This window comes from Pygocentrus nattereri, chromosome 19, assembly GCF_015220715.1.
Source record: "Pygocentrus nattereri isolate fPygNat1 chromosome 19, fPygNat1.pri, whole genome shotgun sequence".
In the NCBI taxonomy this organism is placed as follows: Eukaryota; Metazoa; Chordata; class Actinopteri; order Characiformes; family Serrasalmidae; genus Pygocentrus; species Pygocentrus nattereri.
In genome coordinates, this window is record NC_051229.1 from 11,776,469 (window position 1) to 11,794,417 (window position 17,949).

Sequence of the window (17,949 nt, forward strand, 5' to 3'; positions counted from 1 at the left end):
CATATATCGGTTCACTGGCTCAATAAAGAATATACATTAAAGATAAACATAAGATTTTGATGGAAAATAAGAATTTGCCTTTTAAAAGAATGTGATCCAAAGAATTGTGCTTAATATGAGCGGGGATACAAACTAACTAACTAACTAAGTAAAAAGGTCATTTTTGATTAATTGAGGCTTAAGTTTCAAGTTTAAGTCCTAGGATGCGGTAGGTTTTGGTTAAGAATAAGTTTGGGTTAGAGAGACAGTTATGATTAGCTTTTAGGTCAGGTTTAGAGATTAACATGTTCTAGATCTAGGTCCTCCAAAGTGTAATAACACCATGATTATTAGAGCTAGACCTTCAGTTTGGGCAATAAATGCTATAAGATGTTCAAAAACAAAGAAAAATAGCTCTATGATAAAGCTAATTTCAGCTACCACCCCCACACCCACCCCAAGGGATTATTGTAGTAAATGCTTCTTTAAGGGTTCCTTAGTTAAGAGAATGGCTCTATGTAAAACTCATTTTGTGCTTAAATGCATGGTGAAACGTGTCTTCAAATTGATGAAGAATGTGTTGTACAAGGTTCTGCTATTGTTTTGGTCTTACATAGAACCATTTTCAAAAAGAACACAACCATGTACAACACATTCTCCATCAATAGGAGAATAATGTCACCATATAAGAGAAAAAAGGAGCAGTAATACAGCATGAGGAGTCTACTTAATGCAAAAGAACTAAGAATTTCATCACAGAAATCACTAGGCCTTGTCTGGGTTTCCCTCTGAGTAATTCAGGTACTGTGTGTGTGTGTTTGTGTGTGTGTTTGTGTGTGTGTGGGTGCATGTGTGTGTAATGCAATTCACCAGGTGTCCCTTGCAAGAGGTTGAAACCTCAAGGGATTTACCAGCTAAATCAAAAGGTAAATATGAACACTTACGCTCAACGAAGTAGGAGTTCGCCTCAATCTTCCAAACGATCTGGCCTTTGTGCGACCCGTTTACGCCACGGTTCTTATAGTCTAGAAAGTTCTCTGACAGCACCTCATCTGCAGAAAAGAGAACAATATGTGAGGGAAAAGGGAGGGAGTTTTTTTCTGTTCCTTGTACCTTTCTGATGGGAGCACAATGCCTTCTTGAGTGACTGCTGGATCTCTAATATGCACATTTTTGTGGCCTGCAATTAAACTGTCACTCATAAAAGTGCTGGGTGCAGTCAGCGTCAGTTAAAAACATGAGCTCAAACAATTAAGAGATTAGTGTGTATCAGATTCAGTGCAAGCTTCCTCACACGTCGCACACACTCACTGACACTCATACACAATCACACTCACACAGAAAGACAAACACTGATAGAAGGGTGAAAGATTAGGGCTTTTCAGAGACTCTGAACTCCTGAGGCAGAGCAAATGAGGATAGTTTTATAGTTTCACAGTTATAGTCACTTTCTAACACATCTTTACAGCCCATCTGACACCAGGCCAGATGTGTTAAGAATTAGGACACAGTTTCTGTCTAAAACAGCAGGAGTGTTACACATGAAACTGGTATGTAGATCCTAGATTTCCCAATAATGTAATAAACCCACAAAAAAAATATTGCACTTAACCTGATCAAAAATGCAATAAAATGCTACATTGAAATAGGACAGTAAATACAGTCAACCTGAAAATGTTCCCAATAATATTATAGGCATTACATTATCAGTGTAACGTATGAAAACACTGTATTATCCCGGTGGGTAAGTTACATTACTATGTTTTATTACATTTTTGAACATGTTAAGTGATAAAATTGATCACATTACTGTAAGTTTTTACATTATTAGGAAATTGTTGTGTATACGCATAGTTTTTGCAGAAACTACATGGGAAAAGTACTTGCATTTCTCTCCCTAATCTCTGCATTGCCGATGTAGCAACACCTTGTATCTCCTTTTTTGTCATTTTTTTTTTTTTTGAAAACATTAGAATTTGAAAGCTCCAGTTGCCCTTTACACTGTGTTAAAATTTCATGATTACTGGACCAACTGATGCCCTGCGATGGACTGGCGACCTGTCCAGGGTGTATCCTGCCTTCCGGCCGAAGACTGCTGGGATAGGCTCCAGCACCCCCCCCGCGACCCTGACGGAAAAGCGGCTTGGAAAATGGATGGATGGATGGATGGACCAACTGAAATAATTCATAATGATTTGGTATAAAGTCCTGATCTATTAACTTTCCCATTCAAAGTTAAAGCTGCACTAGATGAGAAGTTACTAGTTAAGACTAAAAAATGTGGCATTGCTGAGTCACATGTCTTTACGGGTTCACGCCACACACATGCAAAAAAGATTCATCAACCTTCAAGTATCAAAGATAAAATTAACATTACACTGGATCAAATATAAATAGTAGATCATTCACTTACAGCCTCAAAAGATTCTTTTTAGATTTTCATTGTCACGCATCCAGCAAAGGAGATCCATCCTCTCTCACTCCATCATAGGAGAAGACTTCAACCCCCAGGATTCTCAGACTGATCACGTGGTTTCCCCTCGCACCTATCAGCGATCTCAGTCGCCTGATTATTGAGCCCTTGCACCTGAGACTCATCTACTACTTGGATATTTAAGCAGGGATTTTCAGAACTTTGCGAGGTATTGTTTAGGCAATCACTGAGCGTTCCACTTCTACTGATTGTTCCGTGTATTCTGTGTTTCGACCACTGGTTTAGTGTACCCGTTTCTGACTTGCGTTTTGCCCCTTTGGTACTGTTGCTTTCTTGGATTGCTTTGTGTTTTGGATATATATATATATATATATATATATATATATATATATATACACATACATACATACATATATATATATGTATATATATTTACAAATACACACACACATATATACATATGTGTACATGACACATGTGTGTGTGTGTGTGTGTGTGTATGTGTGTATATACATTTGTATACATTTGTATAATTTTTCAATCTCAGTTTTGTAGCAGCTGCTACCAAAATGCATTTGTGCTGCATCTTCTTATGTACAAGCATCTCTTTCTTTCTCTCTCTCTCTCTCTCTCTCTCTCTCTCTCTCTCTCTCTCACCATGACTCTCTTTCAAATCAAATTTATAGACTTTACTCATCAAGTACAGCACATTTACTCATCACTGTATGTATGAGGTATTTGTCTTAGTCAGGATGTCGCACACAGCGCCAAATATAAACAACCAAGTCACAGTTCACACAGAGACGAGTACAAAATAAACAGCATGAATAAATAAATACCTGTAGAAGATAATAAATGTGAGCAGGCAGCAACGAAAAAACAAAGCCATCTGCATAAGCAGCCAAGAGGGAGCACTCAGCCTTAGGGTTCAGCATTACTTTCTATCTCCTTCAGCAACTCAAAACACAGTGAAAGCTGTTAAAGGGTCCATATTCTACATTCTTCCTTGTATTTTACTATCTATAATAAATATAGAAAATAGGCCCTTTCATGACTTTAGCAGTGTTTTTGAATAACAGAATACATTATTTTATTGCTCACTGAATTGAATTGGTCCACTTACAATGTTTATGTGGTTTTATGTACCAAAAATAGTCCTAATTCATCTTACATGGCTATGTGGCATTTTCTTCTTTATTCATTAGAATTAAACAGGCTGTTTTAGTTTCTGTGTCTTTAAGACTGATAGGTAAAACTCAGAGGTAAGTGGGCTTAGTTCTGAATGGCTGTTCTGTATTATGCCTCTTTAAAAAAAGCAACCCAGACTGAAATGTATAGAATAAACTCTTGAGCTCAGATTGAAATCCTCAGAGACATCAGAAAAAATGATCTTCAGCTGCTCACTTTGGATGTGTGGAACTCTTGGAAGGCAGCAGTGATTCACTGGCTTTCCAGCACAACCTTTAAAGGGCCCATATTCTACTTTTTTCTTGTGTCTTATTTTTCCCTGAGGTACATTTGACATTTGTGTGGGTTCATGCACTAAAACAGTCATAATTAAGGGTTCATGCACTAAAGTCATAATTAATTTTTGCATCATCTTTTTACAACCTCTATTTATCCCTTAGTATTAAACAAGCTGATTATGTTACCATGCCTTTAAGAGCGATATGTAAATGATCTTTGTTCTGATTGGCTGCCCTGTTTAGTACCTCATTTAAAAAACAGCCCAGGGTGAAAAACATCTTATAACTATTATAACTTGTAAATTGCATGGGGAGCTAAACTGCTGTGAGCTAGTGGATATATGCAAATTATTTGTTTTATGTAAATGATTTGTTTTTCATGGCATCACAAAAACAATGAATTCAATATGAGCTGTTTTTACAGCTTAATTTCATATCATTGCTATCAGAACAAAATCTCGCATCTACAAAAAGGTAACTTTACAGGAGTAGAAAAAACATCCTTAAGTTTTAATGGAAATTTATAAAGAAATTTTGGAGCATTTCTATTGGTCTATTGAACATGAAATTTTGAGACAGTGGTCACGTTCACATGCAGCCTAATAATCCATTAATAATCCAACTAATAGCTCAATCGCAATAAAATACGTCCATGTAAACATCTCAATCGGAATAGTCTAGTCCGATTGAGGCCATTCAGAATACAATTTCTATCTGATTGAACAAGGTGGGTAATCCTGTAAATAATCTGTTAAATAGAAGAATAATAATCATGTAAACGCCTTATCTGATTACATTCCCAGTCGAAAAGTTTAAATACATTCTGCGCATGTGCGTCACGTCACAGCGAAAGTTTATAACGTTCAACATGGCGGGAGCTGAAACTCGTCTGCAGTGGACACTGAATAGGTGCACATATGGAAATAAGTTCATGGCTGTGACATCAGAAGTACAACTAATTTAAAAAAATGCTGTTTATTTTCCATATTAAGGGCTGTAGACTGAGGAGGAGCTTAGAAGCTTTAACAATTTTTCTTTAATTTAAACTCTTTAATTTAAAAAAGCAAAGAAACTTCAGTTTTATAGGATGCGGGACCTTTAAGTATTTCCAATCTATTTTTTTTTTTTTTACTCACCAATGAGGTACATGCCAATCCAGTCACCAGCATCCACCTCCTCCTTGATGTCCCAGGTGAGGGTGATGTCTGGCGACTGGCCGATAGCGTAGTGTGAGGTGCTGGCAGTCAGTGTGGAGCGGCAGTGGGAGGTCACCAGGTCCGTGTCGCTGGTGGAGCGCGGCAGGGTGGCCGTGAGGTCCTCGGCCACGCCGTTCTGAAAGTCCACATTGGGGAAGTGCTCCGGGTTAAAGCTGTGCCGGATGGGGTCCTTGCTCCTGCGCCGGCCCTGCGACGAGCGAGACGGGGAGGCCATGGCCGCCAGCCCGAGAAACCGGTTCTGGTACAAGTTCTGATGGAGCAGAAGACAGACAATAGGTGAGGGTAGCGTATTAAGCATTACATTTACATTTGTGCATTTGGCAGATACTCTTCACACACCATACACACTCCACACACGCCACACTCTACACACATCACACACTCTACCCACCACACACACTCTAGAGACCACACTTTACACACATCACACACTCTATCTACCACACGCTCTACACACCTCACACACTCTACACACATCACACACTCTACCCACCACACACACTCTACACACCTCACACACACTCCACACAGTTACACACTCTACACACCACACACTCTACACACCTCACACACACTCCACACACAGTTACACACTCTACCCACCACACACACTCTACACACCTCACACACACTACACACACTTACACACTCTACTCACCACACATACTCTACACACATTCACACACTTTTCTAGCAACAATTTCTAGCAACACTTTAGAAACCAAATGTGATACTCAAATAACAGCCTAGTAACAACTTAGCAACCACCTGGGTCATCATACCCACAATCTAGCAGCACCTTAGCAACCACCTGGGAGGGCACAGTCTCCATTAAGCAACAGCCTAGCATCCATCTGGGATACAATAGCAGCTGCTTAGCAACATCTTAGTAACCACCTGGGCTACCACACCAACCACTTAGCAAAGGCCTAGCAACCAACTGTGATACCATAGCAACCACTTAGGAACAGCTTAGCAACCCTGGGATACCACAGAAAGTGCCTAGCAATACCTTCGCAACCATATGAGATACCATGGCAGCCACCTGGCAACATCTTAGAAAACATCTAGTACACCATAGACACCAAGCAATACTTTATCAAATACCTGGGATACCCTAACATTGGCCTAGCCACACCTTAGCAACCACCTGGGATACCACAAAAACTGCCTAGCAACACCTTTGCACCCACATGGGATACCATAGCAACCACCAAGCAACATCTTAGAAACCATCTAGCACAACATAACAAACACCAAGCAACACCTTAGCAACCACCTGGTATACCCTAACAATGGCCTAGCAACTTCTTAGCAACCATCTGGGATACCTATTTAATTGCCTAGCAACACCTTAGAAACCACCTGAGATAGGACAGCAACACTCTAGCAAACAAGCAAGAATTAAATAGCAACAGTCTAGGAAAACATTAGCAACCTAGCAGTGGTGGACAGTAACTGAGTAAATATAATTTGTTACTGTAATTAAGTATTTTTTTTGTGTATCTGTACTTTACTGAAGTATTTCCATTTTGGGTGCCTTTTTACTTTCACTCCACTACATTTCAAAGATAAATATCTTTCTTTTACTCCACTACATTATGCAAAACCTGTCATTCCTTTTGGTTTCTGTGTGTATAAAACCATAACGTCAAAACGAAAGAAGCGCAAAGCAAGAACAACAATCAGGACACAGCACGCACTTTGTTTTGAGCTTGTTTTGACCTGTTGGTCATACCGACCCAGTGCAAGCATATAGTTCAGCATCAGTCCAGCAGTGTAAAATTTTGGGAGTGTCTGTTCAACATAAATGATGGAACTAACCTAACTTTGTGTAAACAGGCCACAATATAAAAATATGTACACATATGCAGTCGTGACTGTCATCTGTCTTTTTTTCTGAAATTACACAAACCCTACTTCATTTTATGAACCTGTGTTTAAAGCAAGTTTTTTATTAAACTTAAACTAAGTTGCAAATAAATCTTAAACTGAAACTTTGCTTGTTTGCAAAAGGTTATTTGTGCTTATGATAATTTTAACAGACATCAGTGTCAGACTAATTAATGATATTCTATTAAAAGATTGGTTAACCAAGAGTGACACTACAGTATTTCACCTAAAATGAGTTAATGAAGCAATAGTCTTGTTAAAAAAATGATAACAGGACATTAAAGTCATAATTAATCTTTTAGTACTTTTACTTTCGATACTTAAGTACATTTGAAGACAAATACTTTTATACTTTTACTAAAGTGTGGGTCTAAAGGGAGGAACTTCTACTTTTACTGGAATCATTTTTTACCTTGGGTCTCTCTACTTTAACTCAAGTACATGATTTGTGTACCTCGCCCACCACTGCAACCTGGAATACCATAACAACCACTGTTTACACTACCAAATAACAAAACGAACTCCTTCAGCTTTGAATAACCCCAAAGTACATATACACAGCATAGACAGTTAAGCTGAAAGTCTACAACCACTTTAACTTTTCAACATTATTAGCTGGCTTTTACATTGTTTATGTTGCATAAATGTATTGAACCATTGCAGTGATATTAATTTATCTGTGTATTCATACCTGTTCTATGCATAACTGTACATACATAACAATACATTATGCACTGAATTTATTTTATTATTCAAATAAGTACATAATATCCACATTAATAAAATATAAATCAACAGAATTACAGCCAAAAGTAAACTGAAAGATAAATTTGTGTAGATGTTCACATTTGAATCACTGAAATTCAGTAAAATCTCACTGGAGTTGGAATGAAGTACCTGATTAATGCCTATAGATGGCAGTAGCTATGAAAGGCCAGGAAATCTCATAAGGCTCTATGTAGCTTCTGTGTAACTGGAGATACGTTCCTGTTGCATTTGAGTTGAATGTGTAAACGCTTTTTCACTCTGTGTGTCATACATACCTTTTTTCAGAGGCTGTTTTAGGCATTAACCACTGCTTAAATTGCGATATCAAGACGCATTGTGACTTATTATGTATCATAAGTATTGTACTGGAAAATTACAGTGTCAGGAGGGCTGAGGTTATGCCAAGACTGTGGCACTAGCACCTGTGACAATGAAACAGGAAACAGAAAACTGGCCCTCTAGGACAGAGTTGAGAAAGGGATAAGAAACTACTACAGCTGGGTAGCAGGAGGAAGTGCATTGTTTCTTTTGATAGCAACAGAGAAAGGATCAGGTGCATTTAGGGCCTCTTTTCTTGATTCTAAGCCTAGGCTTACTCTGCTGATGGGTCTGCTGCACTGAAAATCGTTTTAATACTAGGCTTAATCCAGTGGTTCTCAATCTCAGTCCTGCGGGCTTCATGCACGGCACCTCACTCAGCACTTCACTTATCAGCTTGCTAATATCTACCCAATGAGTGGAATCAAGTGTTTTATAGTAAGGAAAACACAAAAATTTTCAAGAAAACAGGCCTGCAAAACTGAACAATTCTTTCTTCTAAGCATATTGTAGGTATTTGCAAATCCAAAAAACTCTTAGGACATAAATTATGAATAAAAATCATTGTACTTATATATTTTTTTAAACTAGCACTTCTATTTTCCATCATGTTTTTTTCCCAATTTATCAAATCCCAAAAATATGTAAAAAAAATTACATGTATTGTTCATCGCGAAAAGATCTAGATTTAGATCTAGATATCTTTTGGCCAGATTGCCAATGTTTTCAGTCAATGTTTTTTGCGGCAAATTGTAAGCATATGAAGTGAAAATGTGTTCAAAGTAAAAGGTTCTGTTCAGCTAACAGGCTAACTGATTACTCCAACAATATTCAGTTTGTTAGCCCTCAAGTCGCTTTTGTATGCACCACTGAAAGAGAGGAAACCCACATTAGCAGGACCTCACGAATGCACATATGTTGCATTGCTATAATTTTATGCGTGTAAAATTAAAGTCATTGTTTTATGCTGAAAAGAGTTAACATATGAAGTGAAAGTGTATGAAGTAAAATGCTAACAGGCTAATAGCCTATTCCAGCTACATTCAGTCTACTGCAGGAAAACTGCAACACACAAAGTAAAGTATCTGACATTTGAATATCTGTTACATGCTTTGAATGTGTTTAAGCAGAGCTGGCCTAAGCAGCATTAAACCCTCTTTGGGAACTCAACACCACCATTAGCATGAAAATTCTCACAGAGTTGCTAGCAGATATTCGTATTCTCGTAGTGGTGGTGCTGCACTCTGCATATAAAGTGAGGATTTATGAAAGGCATGGCCATGTGATTTTCATGAAATGACTGGCAAAAGTCAGATTTAATGATTTCTTATTACAATGCTATTACAATGACTTAAAATGCATTAAATGCAATTTGCTAGTACCTGCAGAGCCTGTAATAATGCATATTTGAAATTGTTATATTGGTCTCTCTTGTTTGAAAGACGCTGTATAATATGTTATTGTGCCTGTGTTTATTGTTTGGCACAGGTTATTCAATAATCAAAATAACTATGATTGATACTGACAGAACTAATTCACACATGCAAACATAATCTGACAGGTATTAACTTTAAGTCTGTCTTCACTGTCACTTCAAAGGCCCATTTGTGGCCCATTTGTAATTTGCCCTATCTCTTACTGCCCACGAGACGACAGAAAACACAGAGCACTACTATTGTCCACTGTAATCCTGACACACTCAATATTCCTCTTAACCTTGCATTTCGTTTCCACCTTTAATCCCTTTTCCCAGAGGAGTTGAGGCCTACCCGTCCGTACAGCAGTCACAATGACTGATTCCACTCTAATAGAAACACACTGAGGCGCCAGTTTATTAGGTTAACCTTTTAACTGCCGCCCCAACAGGGAGCCCTATTCCTACATATAGTTATGATCTTGGTCTCATCTGAAAGGTAACACTCTCAAGTTTTTTTCCCAATCATCAGAATAATTCTATGATTTACTGACACAGAGTAAGAGAGGCTAAAAATTGGGAGTTTATTTCCACCTGACTCCTAGATCTCTAAACTGATCTCTGACTCTTGATGTGTTATCAAGACCACATGTTTTGGATTATGATGTCTCTGTGGATAGAGGCAAGGCTTTGAAGGTAAGATCCCACAGATTTGCTAACATTTGATACAGAGAGGCGATGTAAAACAATCCAGAAGTGGATGCTTCAACAGAAGTGTGCTGGTACTAGTACAGTGATCTAAAAAAGTTGAACATACTTTGAATCTATACTCATTTTGACAGCTGCTGCATAATCTATCAGCAGTTCCATCTCATCTTTCAGTGTACCTGTACAGTGGGCTTGAGTGCGGCACAAATTAACATGGGTTCAGAAGATTCACCCTGAAGACCCTGAAGCCACTTTTTGTAGCATAAAATAAACTTCTCTGTGTGTTTTTCAATTACTGAATTGGGAAAATAAGTCACGGCTATACTGTTTTAATCACACTGTCAGTGGCTGTAATATAGCATCACTTCAAAGCATGTAAATAACTCACAGTGAGAGATAGCCAGGCTAAAGCACTGGGGTTAGTTTACCACTGTGTTACAACTACGCCTCCTAAACAAACAATCAGAACAGTCCATACCCTCCTATGTAAATTCAGAACAATTTTATTGGAAGTTTTTATGCAGTGATTCATCAAACGTACTATAGATCTACAGCTGATTTTTGCTTTTCTACCTTGTGGTCAAAAACAAATTTGCCACATTCAACACAACTTCTTTTACTAGGGATTCTGACAAAGTTTCATACTTGAGTGTGAAAGTATGTGAAAGAGTCCATGGATGACCACGGAGAAGGAAAAAAACATCATCCATCCCTCTTCTAAGCCACATATCCTTCTGGATTACAGAGGGTGCTGTCGCAGTGTTCATTGGGCGGAAGGCAGGAAACAACCTGGACAGGTCACCAGTCCATCATGGGGCAGACCTACAATCATATACATTCACACCTAGCGGCAATTTAATTTCCACTTGGCCTGACTGCATGTCTTCGTACTGTGGGAGGCCAGCCAGGAAAAAAAACAATGCTACATCCATCACTGGATGTCCAAGAGTCCAAGACAGCACAGTTAGTCTCGCTCTCCGTCTTCACCATCACTCAGCGCGATGCTTGCTGGCACAGGTGTCTTTTAGCTGTGTTAGCAACAGTTTGAAAAGATGCGGCTCGCTTGTGGCTTGTTTCACAGTTTTGTTGTGGCGTGTTTCACAGAAGCCTGTGCTAGCTTTCACCCTCCTAGCGCTGGGGGTACTGTGTGATTGGTGGAGGCCTAACAGGGGTGGAACTGGCTACATCTAAATTGGGGAGAAAATTGGGGAAAAAAAAAAAAAACAGATTTCAGCTGAAATCAATGTGGAGCACTGCCAGCACTGGTGTTGTGCAAATATTTAGCATCACACAGAGAAATACATTTCCAAACATGTTTCATTATCATAAATAGCCAAGGCAAATCAGTAGGTTTGGTATTACATGAGTAACATAACAGAGACTGCCTCAGATGTGTTAATGAGCTAACACAGCTACCTGCTACAACACTGCATGATGATGGAGACTTGCCACCACCTACACATGTTTTTTCCTCTGCAGTGGATAATGTGCCAATAAGTTAGCGTGTCAGTGAAATATACTTTAACCGCTTCTAGACGAAAATCAGCTTTGTTTGCAGAATCAGCTTAGTCAGCATCTCAGCCTTCTCAGCCACGTCCTTTGCACTCACATTTCAGAGTAGCAAAGCAGAACATGCTTACTCACAAATAATAAAGCACTTTTACATTTTACAGTTAAAGCAAAATTGGCGTTTCACCGGATTGTCAGTCTGTATGTCTTCTCCACCGTCCTCTGATTAACCACAACAATACGGTTACATCTAACTGAGTACTCGAGTACCCATGCAAAAAACATAGAACTGTATTGATATAATTGTATTTGGCATCAATTTAATATATGTTTTTACCCACTGCTACAACTGGCCCCTCCATCTGTTACAATTAATCCCACCTTTGAGGTTAGTTGTAATGTTGGCACTCACTGCTGCCCTTTTTTTCTGGCAGTGTAGGGGCTCCTTTTATACAGTCATGGAGAGATGCACAAACTTAAATTGGGGGCTGGGGTAAAGGTAAGCATGCCAGTCCTCTCTGGAGCAGAGCTGCTTTAACACAGTCACTGAAGCAGCACAAATACAGCATGTGAGAGAGAGAGAGAGAGAGAGAGAGAGAAGGAAGGCCCAGTGTATACTTTGTACTGAGACAATGCCTCCTTTAAAACAAACACACTTGGATTATGGAGATCTGTGCAGAGCCACTCAATCGTCAGAGTGAGAACGCATCCTTCAGCTCTGTCTGTCTGTCCTGGCCAACCCCAAACTGTGTTTGTGTCACAGTCTGTTTTTCTACTGTCTTTCTGCTCTCCCTGTGTTGCATGCACCACCTGATCTGTGCACTCTGTTTTTCCTCTGCCTGTCTTTATCTGTCTACACTTGTGCATCTGTCCAGATTTTCTCCTAATTGGAGATTTTCACAGAATAGTTTACCAATATGTCAAAAAAGAGCATCTCTGTTGCATTGCATCGAATATAACATTCCACAAATTACAAAGAAGAAGAAATCCAACTTTGTGGAAAAGCAAGTATCCATAACATGTGTTTGGCAAATCGGTACACTCTGACATTAAACACGTAAAGTAACGTTATCATGAGCACTCTGAAATACAGTCACTGTAATTTACTCAGGCAAGTTGCTGATCAGGTGCAGCCACAGCACAGCAGAAGGAGGAGCAGACAGACTTCCTCAAAAAATTTACATTCCACCTTGCATGGAGAAGGAAATAACGCTCAGTTTTGCATACATGTATGTTTGCAGTCACAAACTTTTACCGTAGGAAGTAAAAGGCACAAAAGCAAACAAAACGTCTGAAACCTTTGGTTTTGTTTAGCAGCTCAGCAGGCTGTTATTGGGCTGACAGGCTAATCCAGTAATATTCAGAGCTAGTCTTTAAGTTAAAGAGACTCACTGTAAAACTGAGTAGAATGCAAAGTAGAAAAGTTACCTGAAAGTCTATCACAAACCTCATTTGCAATAATCTGTGTGGAGAGTCCAGCTGTGCAGTACTGAACCCGGCATGACAAAAACCCTCCACTGTTAGCCTGAAGTTAATTCAAAACAGAAAAAATTCATATATGCACTAGCAGAAATTGGCATTATCGTCATGCTACTAATCAAGCAAAGGGCATCAGGCTCTGCTACATAATGACTGGGGCGGCATGTGCATGATGATAAAAATATAACGTGATACGGCTATGTCGTTTTTATGTTGCTAAAGTATGGGTACTAGTATTACATTCCATGCTTCACAGCTCTGGGTAAAGGTGTCAGGCAGGGAGGTTTAAAAAATTACATTGACAATATAATTTCCGCTTTTCCCGCTTGACAGGTGGGCAAGATTAACTTATTTTTGCTCACATAACCAAAAGGTATTGTTTTGTGCCATCTGCTAATGTTAAGTAATATTAATTACTTTTCTTGCTGTGTTGTTGTTTGCTATAATATTGTCATGGTATTTTTTTTATAATGTTTGGGTTTTATGGCCACAAAGATCTAAAAAAAAACAAGTTTTCCAGCCCAGTGTCACTGGCTTTGGCAATGCATGTCCCTGAATTTGGGGAATGAGCCTCTGAAGGAGCACTGAAGGGAGACGTATGTTTGTTTTGCTGTTGAGTTCAAATATCAACAATTGTTCTTCAGTATTGTATAGTCTGCCCTTAAGTACAGATAGAAGTAGCAGTCAAAAACCAGCCCTACACAAGGACAAATCTAGAGATTTGTACTGTAGGTAATTAAACCTGGAATTTTCTTGGGGGGGGAAACAGATGTGGATGGAAAGTTAAATCACAGAGTAGCCCCTGTATAAGAAGAAATTACCCAAGGATCCTATGTAAATACAATCCTGTCTGAATCAGGCTTAAACCATTGGGCAAAATATTGCTTTTTTTATGAATTTGCCTAGTTACACTTCCTTTTAGTTCAGTATAGGAAATAAAAGAGTGCGTCTGCACACTGATTTCCTAATATTCCACGAATGTAGCTAACAACCAATGAGAGCTACGAGGAATTAGTTAGGATGTTCACCTCACTATTAAGTGAACTAATAACATTTAGTGGTCAGTTAGAATTCTACATTTTTCTACATCATGTTTGTGGACGTTTCATCGAGGCCAGATTTCTTGTCCGTGTGTGTGCCGCAGAGGAGAAGAGGAAGATGTGTCTTTCCACTGTGCAGTAAACACAAGCTTCAGTATGAGTAAGAGTAGGGTGTACAGTGATGACTCATGAAGAAAAGTCTTTCCCCATCTCCAACTCTTCCACCCAAAAAGCTCTCCATAAATAAAGTGTTTCTATTAAAGACAGTAACCTATTTTAATGAAGGCTTTAAAAGAGCTATTAAATAGTCCGTGAAAACATAAAAACTCTCAAACAAAAGACTCAAAACCCACGTTCAGAGCTGCTATTCACACACTACAGACTAAAGCAGTGCGATTAGCTTCCTCTTCGCCTCCGTTTGACTTGAGTGAGTCACACTCGTTAATGCAATCTTGTAATCATGCAACCTACCTAACAGGAAGGGTCATACTGCGTTAACCCTATCAGAACTTATAACACACCCGTCGACTCTCTTGGACATCATTATGCTAGAGTTATAGGGGAATTCAGATTTTTTTTTTTTCATTTTTGCATAATTCAACCAGTTGAGATGTGAAATGGTTCATTTCAGAGAAATATAGTGGTTTCTTTACAGTGGTGGTGATAGGAACCAGAAGGCAGAAGGCATATCCACAATGCAAAAATAAAAATAGGCATGTTATTTAGTATCCAACATGATCAGCAGGTCTACATGTGTCTTCTGAGTTTCTATGTGTAATGCTGAAGATGGTAAAATAGTGGAGAATCTGAATAAATATGTTTTCTTTGGGATTATTTAGCCTTACAACACCCTGCATGTACCTTACCCCAAAACACATCTCAAAGCTATTGTAAAACAATCTCATCAGTCAGAATACTCGTAACAAAGTCATGTATAACTTTCTGTGAGGGGCTTTCAGAGGCATTAAATTCTACAATAAAAATGGATAAAATGCAGGCTTCAAGATGGGTACTGTGTTAGCTGTGCTGTGTAACCCCATGCATTTTAAGCCTGTGGTACATCACATCATGTCATACAGTGTCAGAAAGCACATAAACAGCATAAGCTCCAGTGTGAACCTAAATAAACAAACTTCAAACACTGAACTTTTTTTTTTTAACAGATTGACTACAAAAGGCAAGAGGGAAAATTATGTTCATTTAATTGTTTGCCAAACTATCACTGTCACTATCTCATCTATCAAACTAATCTATTCAAACTATCATCAGTTATAACTATAACTGTTTGCGTCAGTAAAGGGTGAAAAGGTAGACTGCCTGCCGGGAGATGATGCAGGTGCAGAAACAGAGCTAGTAAGGCCTTCAGTCAGACTGAGAGGAGTGATGCGCCAAAGGCTCAGGGCCAACAGGTAAGCCCATTCAGGTGACATTTCTGGGACATTCTGTCTACTTACATGAACGATACAGACTGCAATACTTACTGAAAGATATTCAGTATACAATCAAACTAATATGCAAGTTACACATGGCCACTATAATATAAACCTTCCTTTGCTGGTGTACATTTAGAGACTGTATCCTATCTGTTGATAGACAATTTTTGTTTGAGATCCTCAAGACTTTATTAATGGTCAGTTTTAGACCACAGAGCCACTCTTGGCTGGATTTTTTGGCTAATGGACCACTCTCAATCTAGCAGTGACACTAATTGGAGAAAATACTGCGGCACCATCACCATGTGTGATACACGCATACCAGCATCATCCACATTACCCTGCTGATACCACTACTGTGGTGATAATGGTCCACCAACCAAATAATGTCTGGTCAGCAGAGGCCCTATGGTGGTCCCTCTCCACTGTAGAAGGTACAGGACGGCTAATACATTATACAATAACAGACAGGCTACAGTTGGTAATGGTAAACCTGCAAAGCGCATCTATATGGTAGGTGTTTCTGATAAAATGGTCATCAAAGTTGCGCATAGTCAGATCTGATTGTAAAATAAGTGCATGCAAATTTCTGCTAGGAGTGTGTATAAATTTGAGAATGACAGTTTAATGGTAAATTTGAGTGTAATAGTTTTGGCACATGGTGAAAATATATACACATGACAATACTTCCAAGACATGTTCGTGTAACTTTAATTTTATTTCAACTTTGCACATACTGTACATTTTTTACTTTTACTTTATACTACTGTTTTTAGAGTTATTCTTACATTTTCTTTTTTTATTCTCTTAAGATTATATTCGGTGAATGGAGGAACAGCAAAGTAAGAATTTCATTGTACAGTGCAACTGCCTGTTCTGCTGTGCACATGACAATAAAACTCTTGAATCTTGAAAAATGTTCATGACAGACAATATGCATCAAGATATTTAGTTTTACTGAGACTTAATATGATAGAACAGACAAATAAAACCTATAATGTCACGTATAAAATTAACAATAATTTTTATTTACTAATTTACAAGCTGCACTGCACTAAATCCAATTATACAGGCCTAATTACGCTCACTTTGAGATGAAACATTTAGTTAACCAGTGTTCTTTAAGCACTTATGATATCCATGATATGCTCAGAAAAGTATATTGTGACATCAAAATAGCATGATAACGATAAAATATTGGCATATTGCCCACTCCTAGTTTATTATTCTGGAAAAAATGCTTGATTTGTGGTTAACTAATCAAATTCATTATCAATAACTCTATTAATAAATAATAACAAAATTACTAATAAAACTATTAATAGGAATAAAATTGAAAATAAATAACACTAACAAATTGTCCACATGGCAATTCAGTGCAAAAGACATATTTTACATGCACATTGTTATAAACAAATACTGCAACTATTCCACATTCCATTTAAAGACATATTGCAATTCTTTAATTTTATTCTACTGACACCGCACAAAAAATACACAAAACGAAACACAGCTCGTGCAGAAGGACCTCATACATTGCAATAGTACCGCACTACACCCTGAGCACACTACACAATCATTCTACCATCTAAAAAGTACTATGTTCTTTTGTTTTGCTTTACATTTGAATCTTTCCAGTTGTCATAACTGTAACTCTACAATGTTTGGTCAATAGGGGGCACAGTTCAACTCAAACTCTGCCTACAAGCACATTCAACCACGCTTAAGTCGTTTAATTCTGTCGTCTACCGAAACATCTGATGAATTAGGGTGTGCTTCATGTGAATAATATGTAAATGAGGTGCTAGCAGGCTGGCGCTTGATTTCACGCACTGAAGCTGACTCACCATTTCTCATCATCTGTCTCGAATCAGACGCAGAGTAGTTCATTCGTCATTAAAGGTGGTCAAATCTGTGCTTTTTTGACAGAACCTTAATAAATAAGGGCCAATGAGTGTACATACAAGGTAGGTGAACATAATAAACTGGCAACTCACATGTGTGACCCCACACAGGCCCTTAGTTTAAGTGTTGCAAAGTGGAGACAAAATACACCGGCTGCAAATGAAAGCAATACATTTTGTCATTCAGGACGCTGGAGATATGCTAGCAGAAGATGCATCACAGCTAGCAGTCAGGAGGAGGCTGAAGATGAGGTGAGATGGAGGTTACTGCAGAGGCAGTGGAGAACTGGACACAGCAGTGGTCAGATTCAGCAACACTACCAGCAGGGTACTGAACACACACTTTGGCCAGTTGTACAGCATATCATGGGTCACACGCAGACTGGG

The 17,949-nt window shown here is 38.6% G+C and overlaps 1 protein-coding gene across 1 annotated transcript in view; it reads right to left on the reverse strand.

The window, feature by feature from the left end:
• Positions 1–17,949, reverse strand: part of hecw1b (HECT, C2 and WW domain containing E3 ubiquitin protein ligase 1b) — an 89,917-nt gene that overhangs the window by 59,486 nt on the left and 12,482 nt on the right. Inside the window, exons 2-3 of the mRNA XM_017707409.2 lie at positions 5,016–5,346; positions 924–1,031 (exon numbers count right to left, since the gene is read on the reverse strand). Of these exons, the coding sequence (XP_017562898.1) occupies positions 924–1,031; positions 5,016–5,346 (439 nt within the window). The remainder of the gene's footprint in view (positions 1–923; positions 1,032–5,015; positions 5,347–17,949) is intronic.